General features: G+C 45.9%; 1 protein-coding gene across 2 annotated transcripts; it reads right to left on the bottom strand.

Annotated features, from left to right (window-relative positions):
- Positions 1 to 1,403: 1,403 nt before the first annotated feature.
- SASS6 (SAS-6 centriolar assembly protein) lies at positions 1,404 to 19,231 on the bottom strand. 2 transcript variants are annotated; one of them, XM_061577411.1, is made up of 17 exons: positions 19,079 to 19,231; positions 15,927 to 15,987; positions 14,699 to 14,778; positions 12,590 to 12,694; positions 11,931 to 12,102; positions 10,869 to 10,946; positions 10,256 to 10,375; positions 7,778 to 7,969; positions 7,317 to 7,511; positions 6,029 to 6,118; positions 5,554 to 5,733; positions 4,898 to 4,979; positions 3,688 to 3,830; positions 3,355 to 3,408; positions 3,082 to 3,200; positions 2,595 to 2,671; positions 1,404 to 2,092 (listed from the first exon to the last, which is right to left on the bottom strand). In XM_061577411.1, the coding sequence occupies exons 1-17, from the start codon at positions 19,168 to 19,170 to the stop codon at positions 1,965 to 1,967; spliced, it is 1,968 nt and encodes a 655-aa protein (XP_061433395.1). In that variant the 5' UTR covers positions 19,171 to 19,231; the 3' UTR covers positions 1,404 to 1,964. The 2 variants fall into 2 exon arrangements, with proteins under 2 accessions (XP_061433395.1, XP_061433396.1); XM_061577412.1 differs by lacking the exon at positions 3,355 to 3,408.

Genomic DNA, 19,231 nt, shown 5'->3' with positions numbered 1-19,231 from the left:
GATGTTTATCGGTAAAGACTCCGTTAGATGAAGGCGGCATTGGCTCGATTGTTTGGGTCGGCCCCATATAGTACTTTTTATGTGGATACCAGGAAGAGGCGTATTGTCTTCCGAGTTTTTTTGCGATATATTAATTATTCTTCATGGCACTCATTACAGATTTAATAGTTTTACTGTTTTTGAAACATTCAGCCAGGGTTACTTTAGTTTTCGTAAGTCAGTTGTGCTTTATTATTAAAACGATACACTTTTATATTGACAAAAAAATATTTTCAAAATAAAGCAGTTACAAGCCAAGTGATATTCCATACAGCACACAAGTCGACACCAATTGCCAGGAGACAATACTATTTTGCTTAATTCCTTCAGCTACAGTTGCCAACTTTGAAAAATGCAAGAAAGCTCAGAACTGAAGCCTAATAATGGATACATGTGGAGGCGTAATCTTATTTGAAGGATGGCAGCAGGTGAAATGTGCAGGGTTTTTGTAAAAAAAAAAAAAAGTAGAACGGCTTGTGCATTCATTACACAAGCGGTACAATTACATGGTGAAAAACATGGACACTACGAGGGCGAGATGCTCATGTACACTTAGTTTTTTTTGTTATTGTGCATGATGGAGGCAATACAGCACGCAGGTTAATGACAGATTTTGGGGCAGCCAAATTGAGTGTGCCCTACTCTGGTACATGTGGGTATTCTCAGGCTACACCAGCTTTCTTAAAATAAAAAGTGTTCGGATATAAAGTCTAAACACCAGAAAGCTAACAAGTGGAATATTAAAAAGTCTTGCGTCTCTCTTGGGTAAATATTTAAAATCTTAGTACAGTATTGTTAAAATGCCTACAGTGCATCTCAAAGATGTGATCTTTAAATAAATCACACATACGTATAGTCGTGAACATTTTTTATACTATGTATAACTTGCCAGGTAGCTCAGTGGTAGAGCTGTTCGCAATTGGAAGCTTGCGAGTGGAAATCCAGGTTGGTGGTTGACTTCGCGCATCTTCCCTCTGTTGTCTATAAAATGAGTACCACTCTTTGGGGACAGCAACAGTGGTTGTCAGATGGAATCTCTTTTGCCATAGGAGTGTGGAACTTCCACAGCTTACTCAGGACTGGAAACAGGAGTTGCGCACCGCCTCTGCTCACGCGAGGAGGAATTTACTACCTTTTAGGCTTTATAATCATTACACCGTATAAATTCTGATAGTAGTGTACTTTGTATAAATTATGTTTAATTATAAATGCAGGCAAAATAATCGCGCCTAGAATTGTGGACATCATGAATAGTGGTGCAAGGATGGCTATGTAGTTATGGGATACACTGTATCTGCCAGGTATTTAACATAAAACAAAACCCGTCAACGAATCATCCACTCACAATTTAAGCAACGCACCACCCTCTTCCGCTACCGGAATTCTCAATCCCAGGAAGGTTCGTGTCTCCTTGTTTCAACCAGTACTGCTCAGATTTTCACCAAGCTAAGGATGTACACAAAGTCAGCATTGGGCAATTTTACCTTGAGTGTTTTAAAAAATAACTTGTCCAATCCAACAATTTTTGTTTGTGCACTGTTTGATTTATTCTGTAACATGGTTTTTGTTGTCATTTCTATTTGGTTGTTTTTGCTCTGCTGTATTTTTTTATGTAATTCTTTTTATCAGTCACTCTTGAGTTATCGCCTGATAAAACAAAATAAACCTACAACTTGAAAACCCGACACTTGCTCTTTCCTCAGGCATTCCTTTCCTTCACGGACGTCTCACTCCGGGCGACCAATAAACAACCACCAACTGGCAGAGCCAACTGAAAACAAAAACCGGAAAAATTCTCCCAGCAACACATTAGTGTCCGATAGAGACGACGATTCTCTAACTTGTGGAATGGATGGAGTGAGCGAGCCAACACAGCACCCAGTTGCGAGATTGTGCATCAATTATGTGTCAGTGGCACAGAGATGTCAGGATGCTGACTGTTGCAAATGTAGCTGTTGCTGCTGCTGGGTGGTGGTAGCTGCTGCTGGGAAATAGGAAGACAAAGGTGGAGGAGGTCCTGGTTTCGGAGCCATTGGACGGGTCATGGCCAAACCTGCACAACAAAGGGAAAGATGACATGAGAAGTTCAAAAGGTTTACCTTGGTGAAGGGCCAGAGGGAGAAAAGGATCTTTGTAAAGAATATAAGTTTAATTCCCATATGAGTCTCTCTACATAGCACGGTTGGCTACGATTAGCATGGTTGGCTAGATACAGTACGAAAGAAATTCAACAATTTCAGCAACATTGATTTGACAAACTCTGGACCGATTTTGACATTTAGTGTCTCATAAGCAGTCAGGTTTTCTTGAAGGAATTGTGAACTCTATAGGCAAAGGCCCTCACTGTCGTAAATGGGTGTCCCGGTCTGAAGCAAAACCGTACAATACATGACAATATAATCATTGAGTGTCATTGTGGACAATATAACAAAATAAATGGGCAATACGCATCCTTCCCATAATTGTCTCACTGTATAAAATGTGTTTAAAAAATTGCTTTAATGCGGAGAGAGATATGAAAAAATAAAGATGGGTAAATAGAGGAGGACACCCACCAGTCACCCCCCGCACAGGAATAGAACCGTCACGTCGTTGTAGATACTTGGCATCGAGGCCGACTGGGTCACTCAGGCTTAGCAGTGGAGAGAGAAAATGGGACAAGGGGGAGTGAGAACATAGGGAATGAGGATAAACAATTCATCATCTGGACTTTTACCTGTCTCTACATTCATAAACTAGTGCAATAACCACCCTAATAACATTAAATGTTTCTGTCCCTTAATTTTACTTCAAATGGTTTTCTAGTTATTTGTCTGAGTCAACATTCGTTACACGAAATGTGTTTGATTTAATATTAATTTATATTTTGTCGTCTATTTCTGATTGGTTGATTTTGCTCGGATTTCTATTGGGCTGATTTTTTGCTGAATACATTTATTTCATGATTGTACATTATTTTATGTTATTGTCTTTATAATTTCGGTTCCTCAGACTGACTTTTCAATTTAATGACTGGTTGGCTGGATGGGGGTAATGTCTCACTTTCGGCTAGGGAAGGCAGAAAGGGGGGCCGTCGTTGTGAGAGGGAGTACCCCCCCACTCCCTCCGTGAGAAGGCGCCTCCAACAGTGGTGTGCTTGTGGTGACCATCTGGGCGCCAGGCTGCACACACAGCGAGTATCACCATTACTTTCAATAATAGCATCACAGCCCTACTAGTTGTATCAATATAACTACTACCATCACTGACAGGACCAACATCGTGCTGGAGGAGTCATTAGCACAGTTGGTGCACGCTGCAGCAGGCAGTATTTACCCTGTGTTTGACGGTGAAGTTCCGCATTTGGAAGCCTGTGAGTGGAGACCCCATCTTTATAAAAAGACACATTCACAAAGGAAGAAAATTAGTTGGAGGTTGGAACAAGCACCCATCAGACATACTAATTAATCCCATAATATAATGAACACGTTCTGCCCAAACAAACATCAAACACACCCTTCGCCAGTGAAATAAAAACCAGGTGTTTGTGGAAGTCTGTTGCATTTTGTATAAGCCAGGACCTCAGCAGTGCCAGCTCAGCTCAGAGTCTCCCAGCCACACGACCACCTCTTGACATGGTTGATTTTACGTCATGTGTTTTTGTCTCACCGAAGTGGCCGGGGGCTGAGCTGGGTGGCTTGGGCGGTACACCAGGGCAGTGTCGTCGTCTCTCTGCCGCTCCCTGGCCCCAGCCCGTCCCCCCACGCCAGTGCTCTGGTTCTCATTGAGCTGCTTGTTGAGCCATGAAATCACTGCCGGGGGACACAGGGCATGAATCTCAGCAGGAACAAATAAAAATATCCCCCATAAAGCCTTAACAGACTCTTGAGGCAAGTGCTGTTAGCGAGCACTTATGAAGGCTGGGACAGTACATGAGGCAGATGGCCAAAACCACACCCGGCTGCCTTTTACTCAAAAGAAGCGATGTTGACACATTGCACCAGGTAGTCATTTGAGGCTGAGTTGACCTAGGGGAGCCCAGGATCTGCTCCAGATAATCGTCACTGGTGTTGAACATGAGTCAAAATCGAACTAGGGTCGCTGGGTTCATAGCAGAGCACGCTAACCGCGACACGACTGCAAACACACGCACCCGATCAATGTATAATGTGATACGAAGCACACATGCATATGCGCTTGTGTGATTTTGTGCAAGTGTGTGTTAGAGATGCTCACGAGCAGAGCACTGGGTGGTTTCAATGGGGCAAGGTGCACAGTGGGTAGCATAGTTGATGCATCTGCCAGTCACCTCAGTCAGTCAACCCATAATACCTGGGTCCGTCTCATGACCTGCCAGCAAGCCTTTAATCCTTCATGTAATCACGTCAAAATGCATCAGCCTGACACAAGTGCTGTGGTGATGTCACTGCCACTTAGTGAACGGTGGCTGTTGTTGTATTAAGGCGTGGTTAATTGCATGTAAGTGGTGTGTGCGTTAGTCCAGCTCCCACTTGTGGGGAGCGGTAGTATAGCGGTTAGCACGCTGAGCTGCAAACCCGGGGACCCAAGTTCGATTCCTGCTCTCGGCTATCAACAGTGACGATTATCTGAATCTATCCTGGGCTTCCCCTAAGTCGACTCAGCCTTAAATTAGTATCTGGTATGGTGTGTAAACATCAGTACTGGGGCGTGGTGCTGGCCACCCAACCGCCTCGTGTGCCGTGCTGGCCTTCATTAGGTGCTTGCTAGCAGCACTTGCCCAAAAAGTCTGTTAAGGCGATACGGGGGGGGTCTGGTTTTATATATAAACTCGTGTGCGAGGGTTTTACATGACAGGCGACAGCGTGTTTCTTTGGCATGTCTGGGGCACTCTCCTCACCATTCTCGTTGGTTTTCAGTAGCTGTTTACTTTCCTCCAACTTCTCCACTGTCGCCTCTAACTGCTCGCTCAGTTTTGCAGCCTAATCACAAGCGCACATGCACACACACGAACAGGGGTAACAATAACAATCACACAATCACGGAAGAGGTTGTCATCAACATATCATGCCCATCGACCCTCAGCACAAACATCCATCAGCTCATGAGCATCTATCTCCCTCGTGCTGCCCTAATGGCGATGCCTCAAGTGCTACCTTGATAATATCCTAGTGTCAAGCCATTGTCGCCACTCTTATGCCAAGACTCCCCATTGTAAGGCCCCCCTTGATCCTTCAGTGCCTAAAAATTTCCCAACTACTGCCACCACCCTGTGCCACTCATTGCTCAGGGCTATGCTCAACTGGCTCAATGGTAACAGCAATGCCCAATCCATTGTGCTTCTTATTCCACTTGCTTATGGCAGAATGAATAGCAACTTAATAAAACATTTAAAACCACGTGATGGCTTGAGGTGAGAGCTGCATGAGTTGTTGCTGCATTCCTGCTGAATGTAGTTGATTCACAATGTGCCCTACACTTTGGTCAGCATCCCTCGTGCTTCCACCTCCATGCCCCCCACTCCCACAAAACCACCCACCCGCCCCACGGTTGCACCTGCTCCTCTTTGTTGCACAGCGCGATACGCAGCTCAGCGGTTTCCTGACGCTCGCGCTGGAGGCCGGCATCACGCTCCGCCAACAGCTTCTCCTGCTGTGTGGTGACGGCGTTCTTGAGGCGCACTTTGCCCGCCTGGGCCTTCAGTTCGGCCTGTAGACGCTTGATGATGTCATTTGCCTGGGGGAAGGAGTGAGCAGTGAGCGAACAAGTGGGCAAATGAGTGAGTGAGTGATTGAATGAGTGGGTGTGTGAACGGATGATTGAGTGAGCGAGTGAGTGAACAGGGAGCGCATGGGATGTAACGTCGTCATAGACTGCAACATGACGCGCATTAGCTGGCTTGTCAACTGTTTTTATCATTGTATTTCTACACAAATTACATATCAACCCTTTTACAGAGCAATGTGGGCAGATCGGGTGAACATTTTTTGGATAAGGGAGGGGAAACAGAAGCAGAGGGTCAGGAAGGTACCTTGAGCAGCTCCTCGGAGAGCGATTTGATGGTTGTCTCAAGCTTTCCCCCCTGCGCCTGCTTCTCATCCAAACTCTCCTCCAGCTTTTTCTGAGCATGACACAACAACGTGTTTAGTACAAATAACCTTCCCTCTGTCTATCGAATGAGAGGCTTGTTACACAAAACATTGAGGGCTCCTCTGGAACAAGTTGCTATATCATGGATACTTACCCTTGCTATAGAAATATGTAATTCCCACCATTAGTTCAGGGCTGATTGTGGAAATGTTCATCTGGGCAGATATTTTTTTCAGCAAATCATTTTGAATATTTAAAAGGAAATGTCAGTAGAAAGGACCCACTCACACTTTTATACTCGCACATTCACAATGGGAGAACATATAGGCATACCTCTTATAGTGCTGCCTCCTATAACGCTATTTCCTTCAACGCTTTGGCCTAGATGAAAATTCCTGTGCGGATCAGCCCATATATGGAATAAAGTAGATGTGTTTTTGCCCATATGTGGTCTTGCGGAACCTAAATCGGTGTCTATTGTAAATTCTGTCGATCCGAAAGCCACGCTAGAGTATCCATTCATCGAGTGTCAATCACTGCATCGATTAATTGGTGATCCATGGATCTAGTAATCCCATTGGCTAGTCCTGTATAGCTTCCCGCAGAACCTGTTTACGGCAGATGGTAGTTAATCTTAAGCAAGCTCTGATAGAATGCACTGGCGAGTACAGAACTTATTGTATTTTTTTCATGTAATCATGAAAAGTTTTTATTTTAATTGATAGAATGCTTTAATATATCATGTATACAGTATTCTTTGGGTCTTTCGGTAAAGTTACGTAGATAGGTTCAAAGAAAATAACAAAAAAAGAGAGGAAAGCTGCTGAGGCAAAACAGTCTGCCTCAGCAGCTTTGCTCTCTTTTTTCCTCCTGATGACGAACGCTTGTGTTGCAATAGAAACGTCATAGTTTTTTGTATTTTTTTTTTACCTATCTACGTGACTTTACCGAAAGACCCAAAGAATACAGTATCATTAAGGTTATTACCGATACTGTATTACCCTCATATCGCTCATAGGTAAAAAATAGCGGACAGAAGCATCTCCATTTGAACAATGTTATAATGACCTCCCATAGTGCTCAGTTTACCAAGAGCGCATCCTGAGCGCTATAGGAGGTATGCCTGTACAACCAAATTCCACGCAGAAAGGCGCCTGAGTCGGGAATTGAATCCAAGACATCTTGCTGCACCACCCTGCCGTGTATAGGTAGAGTGGGTGAGGCGCCACCTGCTGCTGCCGCGTGGTGTCGAGCGCTTGCCCCATGCGTTGCACCAGCTGCTCTTTGTCTCTCGCCTCCTGCTCGAGTGAGCTCACACGCGAGCGCAGGGCCGCCAACGCTGCATCGGCGTCACGACGCTCAGACTCACGTGCGCCAGACTCACGGCGCAGCGACGCTGCCTCCTGCTGAACGCGAGCACTCTCCTGCATCGGCGATAATAAGGAAAATGGGACAGCGTCGTCATTGTCACGGCTGCAACCAACAACACGTGGGTGAGGGTCTGGGCTGTGACTAGAGACTCCGACAAGTGTGGTTTCCAAGTTTCAAACGTATTTTAATTAAAACAGGTAAGAACTCAAGAGACCAGGATAGTCTCATTTGCAAGAGTGACCCGAGTCACCAAAATGACAATGTGTCACGAAAGGTCCACTTATCAACCCCATGTCCCCCATGCCCTTCCCGTGTTCACCTCCTCGAGGGCACCGATCCTGGTGCGTGCATCCCTGAGCGCCGTGTCAGCTGCTCGGTGCCGCTCGGCAGCGTCCCGTGCAGAGGCCTCAGCCTGCGACGTCCGCTGCTGCAGCTGCGAGCGTAAGCGCCGCTGCTCGGCTTCCAGTTCGCGTCGCTCCTCCTCGTGCCGGCGCCGGCCCTCCTCCTCCACCTAGCAATGAGAGGTGGTGGAGGTGGGGGTGCCAGTTCAGTTACTTGGTTACTCAGGACATTGGATGAGCGGGTGGGCAGAAGCAAGGAGATAGGCAGGGAGGTAGACACATGCAGAGGCATACAGGCATATGGGCAAAATATAAAGGTGTAGAGAATCCACCAGACGAAGATTGAGAGTCGGCACTTTTCTTTATTCTGTGCAGGCCCACGCCGCACGCGTCCACCCTCCTCCGTTCCTCTCCAAGAAGCGTCCCGATCTCCCGCTTTTCCCAGTGACGTTACCTCTCACCCCCTTTCCTCGTGACATTATCCTGACACTGTACCCTTGGATCACGTGAGTGTTTCTACCCTTGGATCAAGTATTAGCACTACAACAACAACAACCGCCATTCGCCACTAAGTGGTGGTGACGTCACCACGACGCTTGTGCCAGGCCAAGTGCACCTTGAGGCCACGTGAAGTGTCGAACGCCCGCTGGCAGGAGGTCACGGGGCAGACCCAGCAGGTGCCACGGGTCGACTGACCGAGATGACCGAGATGACTGGCTGATGCACCACCTGTGTCCCCTACTGTACCAACTCGCTGTGCTTTAGCCACCCGGCGCTCCGCTCGTTGTTGTGAGCGTCGCTCCTCTGCCCTCCGTTGTTGTTGGAGGGCGACTGCCTCCAACTGCCCAGTAGCGTCCTTCACGAGCCTCCTCCACTGAGGCCGATCTTGACACCGCTGGTACCAGTCATCGGCAAGTCCACTCAGCTCCACGTCCTCCTGTACCACATCACTCCATCTCTTCTCTAGCCCGTGCCGCGCCCGTTTAGCCCCCTCAATATGGCCGAACAAAGGCTGTTTAGGCATGCGGTAGCTGGGCATGCGGGCTACATGACCCAGCCAACGCAGCCTTGCCTGCCAGAGGAGCTCACCGATGGGACTTTGCCCAGATCTTTCAAGGATTTGTGAGCTCCTCACACAATCCAGCCTGGTTAAACCCAGGATGGATCGTAGTCAGGCCAGCCTAAATGTTTCCAACCGATGAAGATGCTCCATTAGGGGGGTCCACGTTTCGCAAGCGTAGAGAAGGGAGGGAATGACCGTGGCCGAGAAGACCTGAAGCTTCGTGCGGAGCAACAGACCAGGTAGCTTCCACACAGCGTTACGCAACCGATGAAAAGATATTGCCGCTCGACTGATTCGGAGTGAGATCTCTGCTGATAAACTGGAGCCGGTCATAAGCACACTGCCCAGGTATGGGAAACTCTCCACCCTCTCCACAACTGCCCCATCACCGATTGGGAGTTGTGGGAGTGGAGTGTCCGATGGTACAAAATACCCAGGCAGGTGTTTAGTTTTGGTGGGGCTGATGGTAAGGCCCCACCTCTTAGTGGCACGCTCCAGTCTCAGCAGCAGCGTCTCCAACTCCTCTTCTGAATGAGCAGCTATTACCAAATCATCGGCATACATAACGTGGTTGACCAATAGGGAGCCATCCCTTGATCGCACCCGGGCGTCGATCAGCCTCCCATTATATCTGTACCAAATGGAAATTCCCCCGGTACAGCTATTGAAGGCTTCACGATCTACGCAGTCGAAATAGATGTTAAATAATGTGGGAGCCAGAGGACATCCCTGTCGCACCCCAAGGTGTACAGGGAAAGGCTCCGACTCCCGGCCACGTAGTTTTACCCGGGCCCACTCACCATCATGAAGGTCCTTAATGATCGTGACCAGAGGGTCAGGGACTCCGAAAGCACGAAGAACAACCCAGAGCCCAGGCCTACTGATGGTATCATAGGCCTTGACCAGGTCAATAAAGCAGAGATGTAGATCTTGTTGGAATTCCCTACACCTCTGCTGTAGCAGACGGACAGAAAATATGGCATCTGTACAGAACCGCCCTTTCCTGAAACCGCATTGGGGTTCCGCAAGCCTCTCCTCAGCGTGCCTAGCAAGGCGATGTTGAATAATCCTTGCCAGGACCTTTCCCGGCACACTGAGGAGTGAGATGCCCCTGTAGTTGTTGCAGTCTGTGCGGTCCCCCTTCTTAAAGAGGGGGACCACCAGGGCATCCTTCCAATCCTGCGGTACCCGTCCAGCGGTCCAGACTGTTGTTATGATGTCATATAGGGCAGTCTGTGCACAAGCGCCACCCTCCCTCAGCATTTCGCTTGGGAGATCATCTCTGTCCGGTGCCTTTCCTGGTCTCAGACTCCGGATCGCCTTCAGTACTACACAGGCAGAGGCAGGAACATGGGTAGAGGCAAGGGGATGTAGGGTGCTGTCCGGGACTCACCTGCTGGAATTTGTCTCTCTGTGTGGCAATCTCGCGTCCATGCTGCGAGGAGATCTCGCTCATTTGGCTCGACCACTCAGCTCGCACGCGTTCCAGCTCACGGCTCCGCTCTGCCAGGGTCTGTGTGCACAGTGACATACAAAAACAACCGCCATTTTTCCATTAAGTTTCAGTGATGTCAACACAGCACTTGTGCCAGGCTTGGTGTACTTTGAGGCCACGTCAAGTGTCAAAGCTTCGCTGACAGGGGTCATGGGGCAGACACAGGTGTCATGTGTTGATTAACTTGGATGACTAGCGGATGTACCACCTGTGCTTCCCACTGTGCCACTTTGTTTTAGCTACTCGGTGCTCCGCTCGTTGCAGGTTGAAACATTTCTTACAAATAAAACTAGAATTACACGTAGAAACATTGTCCTCTTCTTCGAAAACTTTGCAGGAAACTCCTGATAAAGTCCTAATAATATAATCAGTGAGACAATTATGAGTAACTAACGTGAATAGCCAATACATGAAAACGCAAATATTTGTTGTTCGAAATAGCATAATAAACACATTGGCAAGCATCTATTTATTGAAAGGCAATATACCCTCACACACACACAGAACTCACTTGCTGGGCATAGGCGAGTCTCTTTGTTAGGTCCTCTTCGGTTTTCTGTAACCTGGTCTCCAGCGCAGCATTCTCATTCTTAACAATAAATAATTAAAACTTTTAAAAGGCAACAAAGCACGTTAAAATCATTATTCTTACAATGTTTCACTGGCAAACACCTATTTGAAACATCTTATTTACAAGGGTGTCTAATAAACGTAATTGCGAGTATATACCAATACTTACAACAAAAACCCACTATTATCAGACTGCTGGGGCACGTGCTGTTCGTGAGCACCTATTAAGACTAGCACAGCACACGAGGGGGTGGTGTGGCCAGACAACACTTGGCCACCTTTGTATCCCCATTGCTGATGTTCACACACCACACCAGGTACTCATTTAAGGCTGAGTCAACCTCGGGAAGGTTAAAAAACGATTCACATATTCGTCACCGATGTGGGTTGAGGTGGAATCAAACTCGGGTTGGACAAAACTGCCTACTTGTCACAAAGTCCGTTACGTAGTGTGCCAACCACTACACTATAACTCCCAATGTACACATAAACACTCTCACTTGCTCAAATAGACCCACATCCTCACCTACACTCATAAACAAAAGCCAATATCTCCCATGTAGCTTACACACTGTTCGGGCAAGTGCTGTTAGCAAACACTTATGAAGCCCAACACGGTAGAAGGGGGTGCCATGTCGGTGAACTATACGTCAATACATTTGACCTAGCATGTAAACACACTTTACAGTGCTTTACCAACTGGTAAAAAAAAACACTGACGCTCACTCAGTGGATGTACCGATGCAGCTTGTAAAACCACCACAAAGCGCTGTATCAACTGGTAAAGAAATCACTGAAGCTTGCTCAGTGGATGTACCTATCCAGCTTAAAACCACCAGGGTGCTTTATCTCCGACACAGAGTGCTGTATATACTGTATGTACAAATACACTAAGGTTCTCTCAATGGACATACCCACTCGGCTTATAAAACCACCAAGCGGCCTGGCTGTAGCAACGAGGCTTGGCCAGTGAAAGGGTTTGCCCAGCTTGCAGACAACTCACCTTGAGGCTGCGCAGGCAGGAAGCCAGGTACTTTTTAAGATCGCCGTCGGAGGCCGAGAGCAGACGTAGAGAGAGGTGCGTCAAGTGCTTGAAAGGGTTCGTCTCCACCACTGAGAGGCAGGCAGTGCTGCCACGGTCTGCTGCACCTGGGCATTGCAGCTGCAGAAGGAACCTGTGTGAATGTGAACACACACATACGTGAACACACTGACTCAGACGCACGCACCTCCCAGAAAATCACAGCCACCAACCACTAGTGTCACGACCAGCCCCATTGCATTCACCACTGCTGCCTTCGTAATGTCACCAGCGTAGCACATCCACATGTACAACAACGGTTTGTCAATGCTTTCACAAGTACTACCACCAGCAGCAACACCATAACCAGCCTTGCTATATCCACCACTGCTGCTAGTGATTTGTCAGCACCACCCACTGGCATTACCACCACCATGCAGATTTCCTGGGTAAACATGCATACTAAAATAAAAAAGCCACCATTTACCATGACGACCAATGCCATCTCTACCACTATGAGCACCACTACCACGAGCTGTAGCATCGTTCAACACCACCACCACGTCACCATCAGTACCACCAGCAACATCATATACTACCACCACCCACCATCAACACAATATGCCATCATCACCACATACCGAGGCACATCTTTGTCCTGCTCCTGGATGCAGAGTTGCAGGAGGTCAATGAACTTCTGCGGGAAGGATGTGAAGTCCACGAGCAGACCCTGCTGGCTCTTTAGGCTTCACACATGCCCGCACGGATATACACATACACACAAAGCCCAGCATCACACCATGCAGCGGTTTGGAGGCACTTTTCTGTGAGAAGTCACCTAACTCATCTGTAGTACAACATTTTGCAGGCGAGGGTTAGTGGATCACATTTTGTGAAACTCACTTCTTTTCGATGGCAATATAACAGGTGGATTCATTTCCATCTGCACGGGGATTGAGTGTTACCCCCACTCACATGCATGGGTTTCCTCCAAGGCATATAAACATTACTTCATGGAGTTGGCCAAACATCCTAATATAGGACCACAGAGCTTGGATATTTATTGGCACTGGATCTGGTTGTCTTCTCACTTGTCTGTGGTTTCCAGAACCTCTGTGCAAAACACATGCGAATTACAAATTCTATAAACCCCACACACGCAAGGAGAATAAAAATGCAGTATACTACACAGAAATGACGGCAACCCACTTTTTGTCCTGCACGCTAATGGTCACCACGTCCTTTCTGTGCATGCCCAGGGACCAGCCAGTCAAATTTACTGTTGATGTCATTAGAGTTTGCATCCCTTTGTCAATCTATTGCTGGATGGAGGCCTTCCCATATTATATCGGTCATAGGGATTATTTGACCACACTTCACCACGAAATAAATTACTTGATTATGCTGCGCTGACAGTGGTACACAAGCACAACAAATAAAACATTACACTTTTCAACAACACTTCCTGAAAATAAATATATATACTCTTTCAAGCAGTATTGTTGACGAATGCATTGAGTTTTATTCTTATACTTCACCATGCTGGTCAGCCACAGCCGGGTGCAATGGATGCCTGCTCATGTAAAAACTGAGGAGTGAACTATGCATCACTGAGCAAAGTTATGGTTGTGTGGGCAGGTTCATAAGGGCAAGGATTTGGGCTATTGGTGACCAGGCTGTCGCTTAGCAACTGCAGTGAGCTGCCAACACGCAATGGGCAAAAATACACACCAAAATAATAAAGCACACAGACTATTCCTACCCCACTTTTTGAACAACCTTGTTTCTTCCCTTAACATCGTAAATCTTCCTTCAAAAAATATCCTGAAGCAGAAGATTAGTGCTGGATACAACTGCATTTGAAAAGTGTTATTCATTTTAATTATGATGTGCAATTTTGTCGAGAAACTGTATGATGGCTTCGTGTGGTCTGGGACTATTTTTGCTGTTCTATTGCTGCCTTGCCCAAGTTTGGGAATTGGTGTAATTATGTAATTTGAACTTATGTACTTTATCTAATTTATTTATTTTTAGTGATTTGCATACCTTTCCTATACTTTGCACTCCTATCGTTTTTTGTATTGTATCTTGTAAATTGTTGACCTACAACTACTGGACATCTGTGAAAAAGAGAATTATCCAGGATAATATAGATTCTGATTTTGGATTAAGTTTCAAGTTGATTTTGTTAAACCAGATGAAAACTCAAGAGACCAGGATAGTCTAATTTGCAAGATGAACCTGGATGACCAAAATTACCAAATAAATAAATAATATTTATTTTACTTTTTTTTACACGCTTTTATGAAATGTACTAGTAATGGAAGAACTCCACGACTCCAGGAAGTGGCCCCGAAGCTTGCGATAACGTAAGGGACCGTGGCCAATACAGCCAACGTCAGTTGACCGTGGACAATTAGACCCAAGCCGAAATATAACATATAAAAAATAATGTTTTAAAATATTTTTTTTCTTTTTTATGATATAATATAGTATTGTCATCAGTATACATAAGTATACCAAGTTTGCAGTCGATACCACATTGGGAAGTGAGTTAAAATTGAGTTACACGATTTGAGGATACAACAACGACAACAACAAGACAGAGTGAGTTAAAATAAATCGTGTAATAACATAGCATAAAATATCGCAATGAACAAATAGAGACCAGAGCAACAAACAGAGGATAGGGGTGAGGAGTTAAGGGATAGGGGTGAGGGATCGGGTGAGGAGAGTGTGTGGTGAGGTACCTCTGGAAGTCTTCATCTCCAAGATGAAGGCTATAGAGGAAGAAAGGGTCCGTGTCATCTGTTAGCCTCACTGTGAGATCCTGCGAGGGTGCAGGTCACAACCGCATCAGGTCACAAGCGATGCATGACACGAAATATTTCACATTTTTGTTAAACAGCATCCTCGATTTAAGCTGACAGATTCAGGGGAGACCTGGTGCACTGTAATTACAAAGGCAGTAAAATATTATGAATAAATTAAGTTTTTATGGAATAATCTCTTGTGCTAGGTGGCTCAATGGTAGATCAAGCAGCTTAAAACCAGAAAGTCCACAGCCTGGTTGGGGGTTGACTCAGCCCATCATCCCTCTGGGGTTAATAAAATGAGTTGCAATCCAGATAACTTGAGGACATTGCTTTGAGTTAACTATTTTACAAAGGGGATAACTTCAGGATTCAGAAATGGAGATACCCTCTTACATAGAAGATGCAAGGTTCCAAGGGGAGATATTACCTTACACAGAATATATTCTATTTTATAGGAGAAAACCATAGAGGGGGCAGATTCATAACACAGAGTATACCGTTTATTCGACAAGACCAGTGGTTCCCAAACTTTCTGAATTGACGGACAATATAAACCCTAAAATATGTTTAGCTGACCACCGTGCACCAATTAACTTGTTTCAAAATTATCACTCTGTCACTGTAAATGTTTAATGACAGGCCATCAAAACAGGCCTTTGTGGACCAGAGGGTGTGAAGTCACATTGGCCTAAAAGATAAGGTACAGGCCTCCTATGCCAGGGTTTGTGGGTTTGAGTCCCCCCTTGGGTAATTGTAACGTTCACTTGTTAGTTGCATTAGATGTCCTTGTCTGTTTACAAGCTAGTGTAATAATCACCCTTTTTCCATTTTAATGTTTCTATAACTTCATTTGACTATGGTTTTTCAAAGTAATTTGTCCACGAAGTTTTGTGGCAGAAAATGTATGCTCTGCTGATTTATATTTTGTTCTGATTTCATTAGGTTGTTTTTGGTCTGATTGTCACTTGCAAATTAGACCATCTAGATTGAAATCTCAACCTGTTAAACAAAATAAACTTAATCAGGATCTTTATTTAGACTGGAGGAATCCGAAGAGCTATTAAGCTCTTCTTCACAGATGTCCAGTAGGGGCTGGTCAGCATGTTACAGCAAACAGTACAAAAAAACGAACCACGATTCACAGTCCAGATCCCCTACCCACCTTCTTGATGATTGGGCTGGCAACGGACTGCAGCTCAACTGTTACTCTGATGTCTGTTCTCCTAAATCGCACATGCACCCATGTGAACATAAAGCAAATGACAGAAATGGACATGACAGAGCGAACGTTACACAATAGATATACACGATACACACATAATGCAGGAGATAAAACAGACATTATCCACACACAAAACATGAATCAACAACACGCGTGAACACACTTGTACAAATGATACACGTACATATCGACACAAGTGGACACACAATCAAAACCATAAATTAATTGCATGGGTGCACACATTCAACTTGTACTCCTTAAATACACAACCTGAAGGCGGCAGCTCCCCAAATTGTATTGAAGGTCGACAGCCATGACTGGGGGCAAAGCAGCACTCCTAAACCACTTGGACAACTTTGACTGTTAAATTTCGATTTAAAGCTTTCGTGACTGCAGGGATTCATCTTCTTGGTTATTTCGGTAAAGTCACGTAGAAGGGAAGTAATAAAATAATAAAAATAAAACATAATAAAACAATTCTCACGTTTCGGCCACAACGCAAGCAGCCGTCCTCAGGTGAAACGCTGTCTCCACGACAGACCTGGTTTTCACCCGAGGATGGCTGCTTGCGTTGTGGCCGAAACGTCGTGAGAATTATTTTATTATGTTTTATTTTTATTATTTTATTACTTCCCTTCTACGTGACTTTACCGAAAGAACCAAGAAGAACTTTGACTGTTCTTAAAAAGCAGTAAAAGTTTCCTTTGTTTACACGAGAAAATTAAGCAAACATATAATTTAACCTTTATTACACCATCATCAGCCAGACTCAATCCACTGCTAGACGAATGCCTCCCCTGGCTGTCGCCATCTCCACGGTCCTGCCAGGTGGTTCAGCGTTGGGTGTTGACTCAGCCCATTATCACTTTAGGGTCGATACAATTGATATTACTTCCAACAAAGGTTGCCCTATAGCTAGCTTTGACCCTGCCATCACACCTCGTTTAGACCTGTAAACAAATATTCTCCATCCAAGATGGTGCAGAATAATGGACCATCAGGAGTGGTTGTGGATCATGATTTGGTGGTAGGGCGTGATCCAGCGGTGTCTGATGGGTGTTTTATTTGCACCGCTCACCGTCCACACGGTTGACGAGGTTACATTTGAACTTGTGGACCCCAGTGATGAGAATCAATCAAATCTACACATGCCGGACGTGGGCCGTGAATGCAACAGCAAACAGACAACAATGTTGTCCCACAAACGTAACAGTACTCTCATGCTGCCAATGATGGCAAGGTGCTCCTGAATCCCTTTCTCCTGTTCAAGTCCAGGTTGAAGACGTTATACTCTTCTCCTCTGCATTTGACTAACTTCTTATTTAGATAAAATACATATGTTCAGTGTTTCTGTGCAGAGTCTTGAGATGCGGTCACATTTAGTTGTTAAATAAATCAACGTAACAAACGGCCTCAGGTATATATTCATAGAGATCCAAAGACTCGCAATCTTCTGCACTTAAATATAAACCATAATAAATCAGAAAATATATCAACTACAAAAATGACATCATCAATGGCATGTTAATATTAAGAACAAATGACGTAAACTTTTGCTAACATTATTATACTGTAATAACTATATCAGCCAAGAACGTATAGATGCGTCAGATACAGGCTGACATAATTACACTGATATTACAAAACAAACGAATGGCAATAACAATGGAGCCAAGACCAATAATTACTGCTAAATTTACCTCAGTTATTAGTAAGAAACTTGTCCTCTGCCTAATTAGTTTTCGCAGTACAGTAATTTGCAGGTCATTTTGCAGCACTGGGTTGTTGGGCCAATACCAGTTACATTGTTTTTTAGATATTGGAGGAAACCGGATAATTTAGATGCCACCCATGCAAAACAGGGGGAGAACAAATTAACTAAAAAACAGCCACCATTCGTCACGAAGTGATGATGGTGCCAGGCCAGGCGCACTTTGGGGCCACGGCAGGTGTCGAAGGCTAGCGAACAGGTCACCGGACAGAGCCAAGGTGGCATGGGTTGACTAAGATGACAGGCACAGTACACGTAACCAACTGTGCAACTCGGAGGTGCCGGGGGAGGAGAACTAAACGCAGGTAGATGCAACACCACCTGTGCCCCCTACTGTGACAATTTGCTGTATTTCATCCACCCGCCACTCGACTCGCTGTGAGGGTAGCCGCGTATCGGGTAAAGCAGCGGTCGGGAACCTATGGCTCGCGAGCCATAAATGGCTCTTCTGGTGACGGCATATGGCTCCCAGACAATTTTGAGTTGAAAAAAAATACAAAAATCAGTTTGGAACTGATTTTAAAATACTTGTGATATTGCTTAATAATACTGTGTCATTTTCAAGTAAACAGAAATTAGTTTTGAAGATAAATTTCACGGGTCAACAACGCCTGCATGAAGCTCAACCTCACCACGTACGAACCAGACTACAAGGCCATCAGCAAAACCACGCAGCACCAAAAGTCGCATTAAAAGTAATACCTATTTAATGTATTATACGTTAAAAATACTATATGGCTCTCAACGCAATATATTTAGAAATATTTGGGTTTTATGGTCAAAAAGGCTCCCGACCCCTGGGGTAAAGGAATCAAAACCCGTTTGCGACCTCTGGCGTCCCCCCCTGTTGCTGCCTCCACCCGCCAAACAACAACAACAACAGCAGCAGCAGCAGCTGCGTCCTTCACGAGCCTCCTCCTCCTCCTCCACCACAGAGGCCGATGTTGACCCCGCTGGTGTCGGCAAGCCCACTCAGCTCCAAGTCTCGCAGGAGTAGACAGGCGAGTGCCCAGCTGTTGCCGAGAAAATCCAAAGCTTTGTAATGAGCGACAGGCCAGGTAGCTTAGACGCAGAGTTACGCAGCCGATGCCAAACCAGACATCGGCAAGTTCACTCAGTTCCGTTTAATAAATCACACACCAGGGGGGGGAAGGGAGGGAGGGAACACACAATGATCGTCTTCTTGCCGAGATGCGCGAGTGTTGCCATCGGCATGCCGCCCGTTTGTGCTTCGAAACGGTTGAAAATCGACCGTCGGTCCATCTTCCTCCTCCTCCTTACCTGTCGGTCATTCATCCCCCCTCCTCCTCCTTCTCCTTACCTGTCGTCGCAGTCCTTGGCCCTCAACAGGAGCGACACGGCGCTGCAGAACAGCCGCCGCTGCTGCTGCTGCTGCTGCTCCTGCGCCGCCATCGCCGCGTCTCGCGCTCAACTTTCCCGCCGCGCGCCGCCACGAAGCCGCCGGATCGAATCG

The sequence above is a fragment of the Lethenteron reissneri genome, chromosome 64 (genome assembly GCF_015708825.2).
Source record: "Lethenteron reissneri isolate LAM-NWPU_2019-01 chromosome 64, ASM1570882v1, whole genome shotgun sequence".
In the NCBI taxonomy this organism is placed as follows: domain Eukaryota; kingdom Metazoa; phylum Chordata; class Hyperoartia; order Petromyzontiformes; family Petromyzontidae; genus Lethenteron; species Lethenteron reissneri.
This window is presented reverse-complemented; position numbering and strand designations above follow the sequence as displayed.

Coding starts and splice junctions, on each gene's coding strand:
- SASS6 (XM_061577411.1), bottom strand. CDS start 19,170: ATGGCGGCGCAGGAGCAGCAGCAGCAGCAGCAGCGGCGGCTGTTCTGC. Junction 10,376..10,868: donor GACTCGCCTATGCCCAGCAA/GTGAGTTCTGTG, acceptor CTGTGCACACAG/ACCCTGGCAGAGCGGAGCCG. Junction 2,093..2,594: donor TCCTGTGCGGGGGGTGACTG/GTGGGTGTCCTC, acceptor TTTGTTGTGCAG/GTTTGGCCATGACCCGTCCA.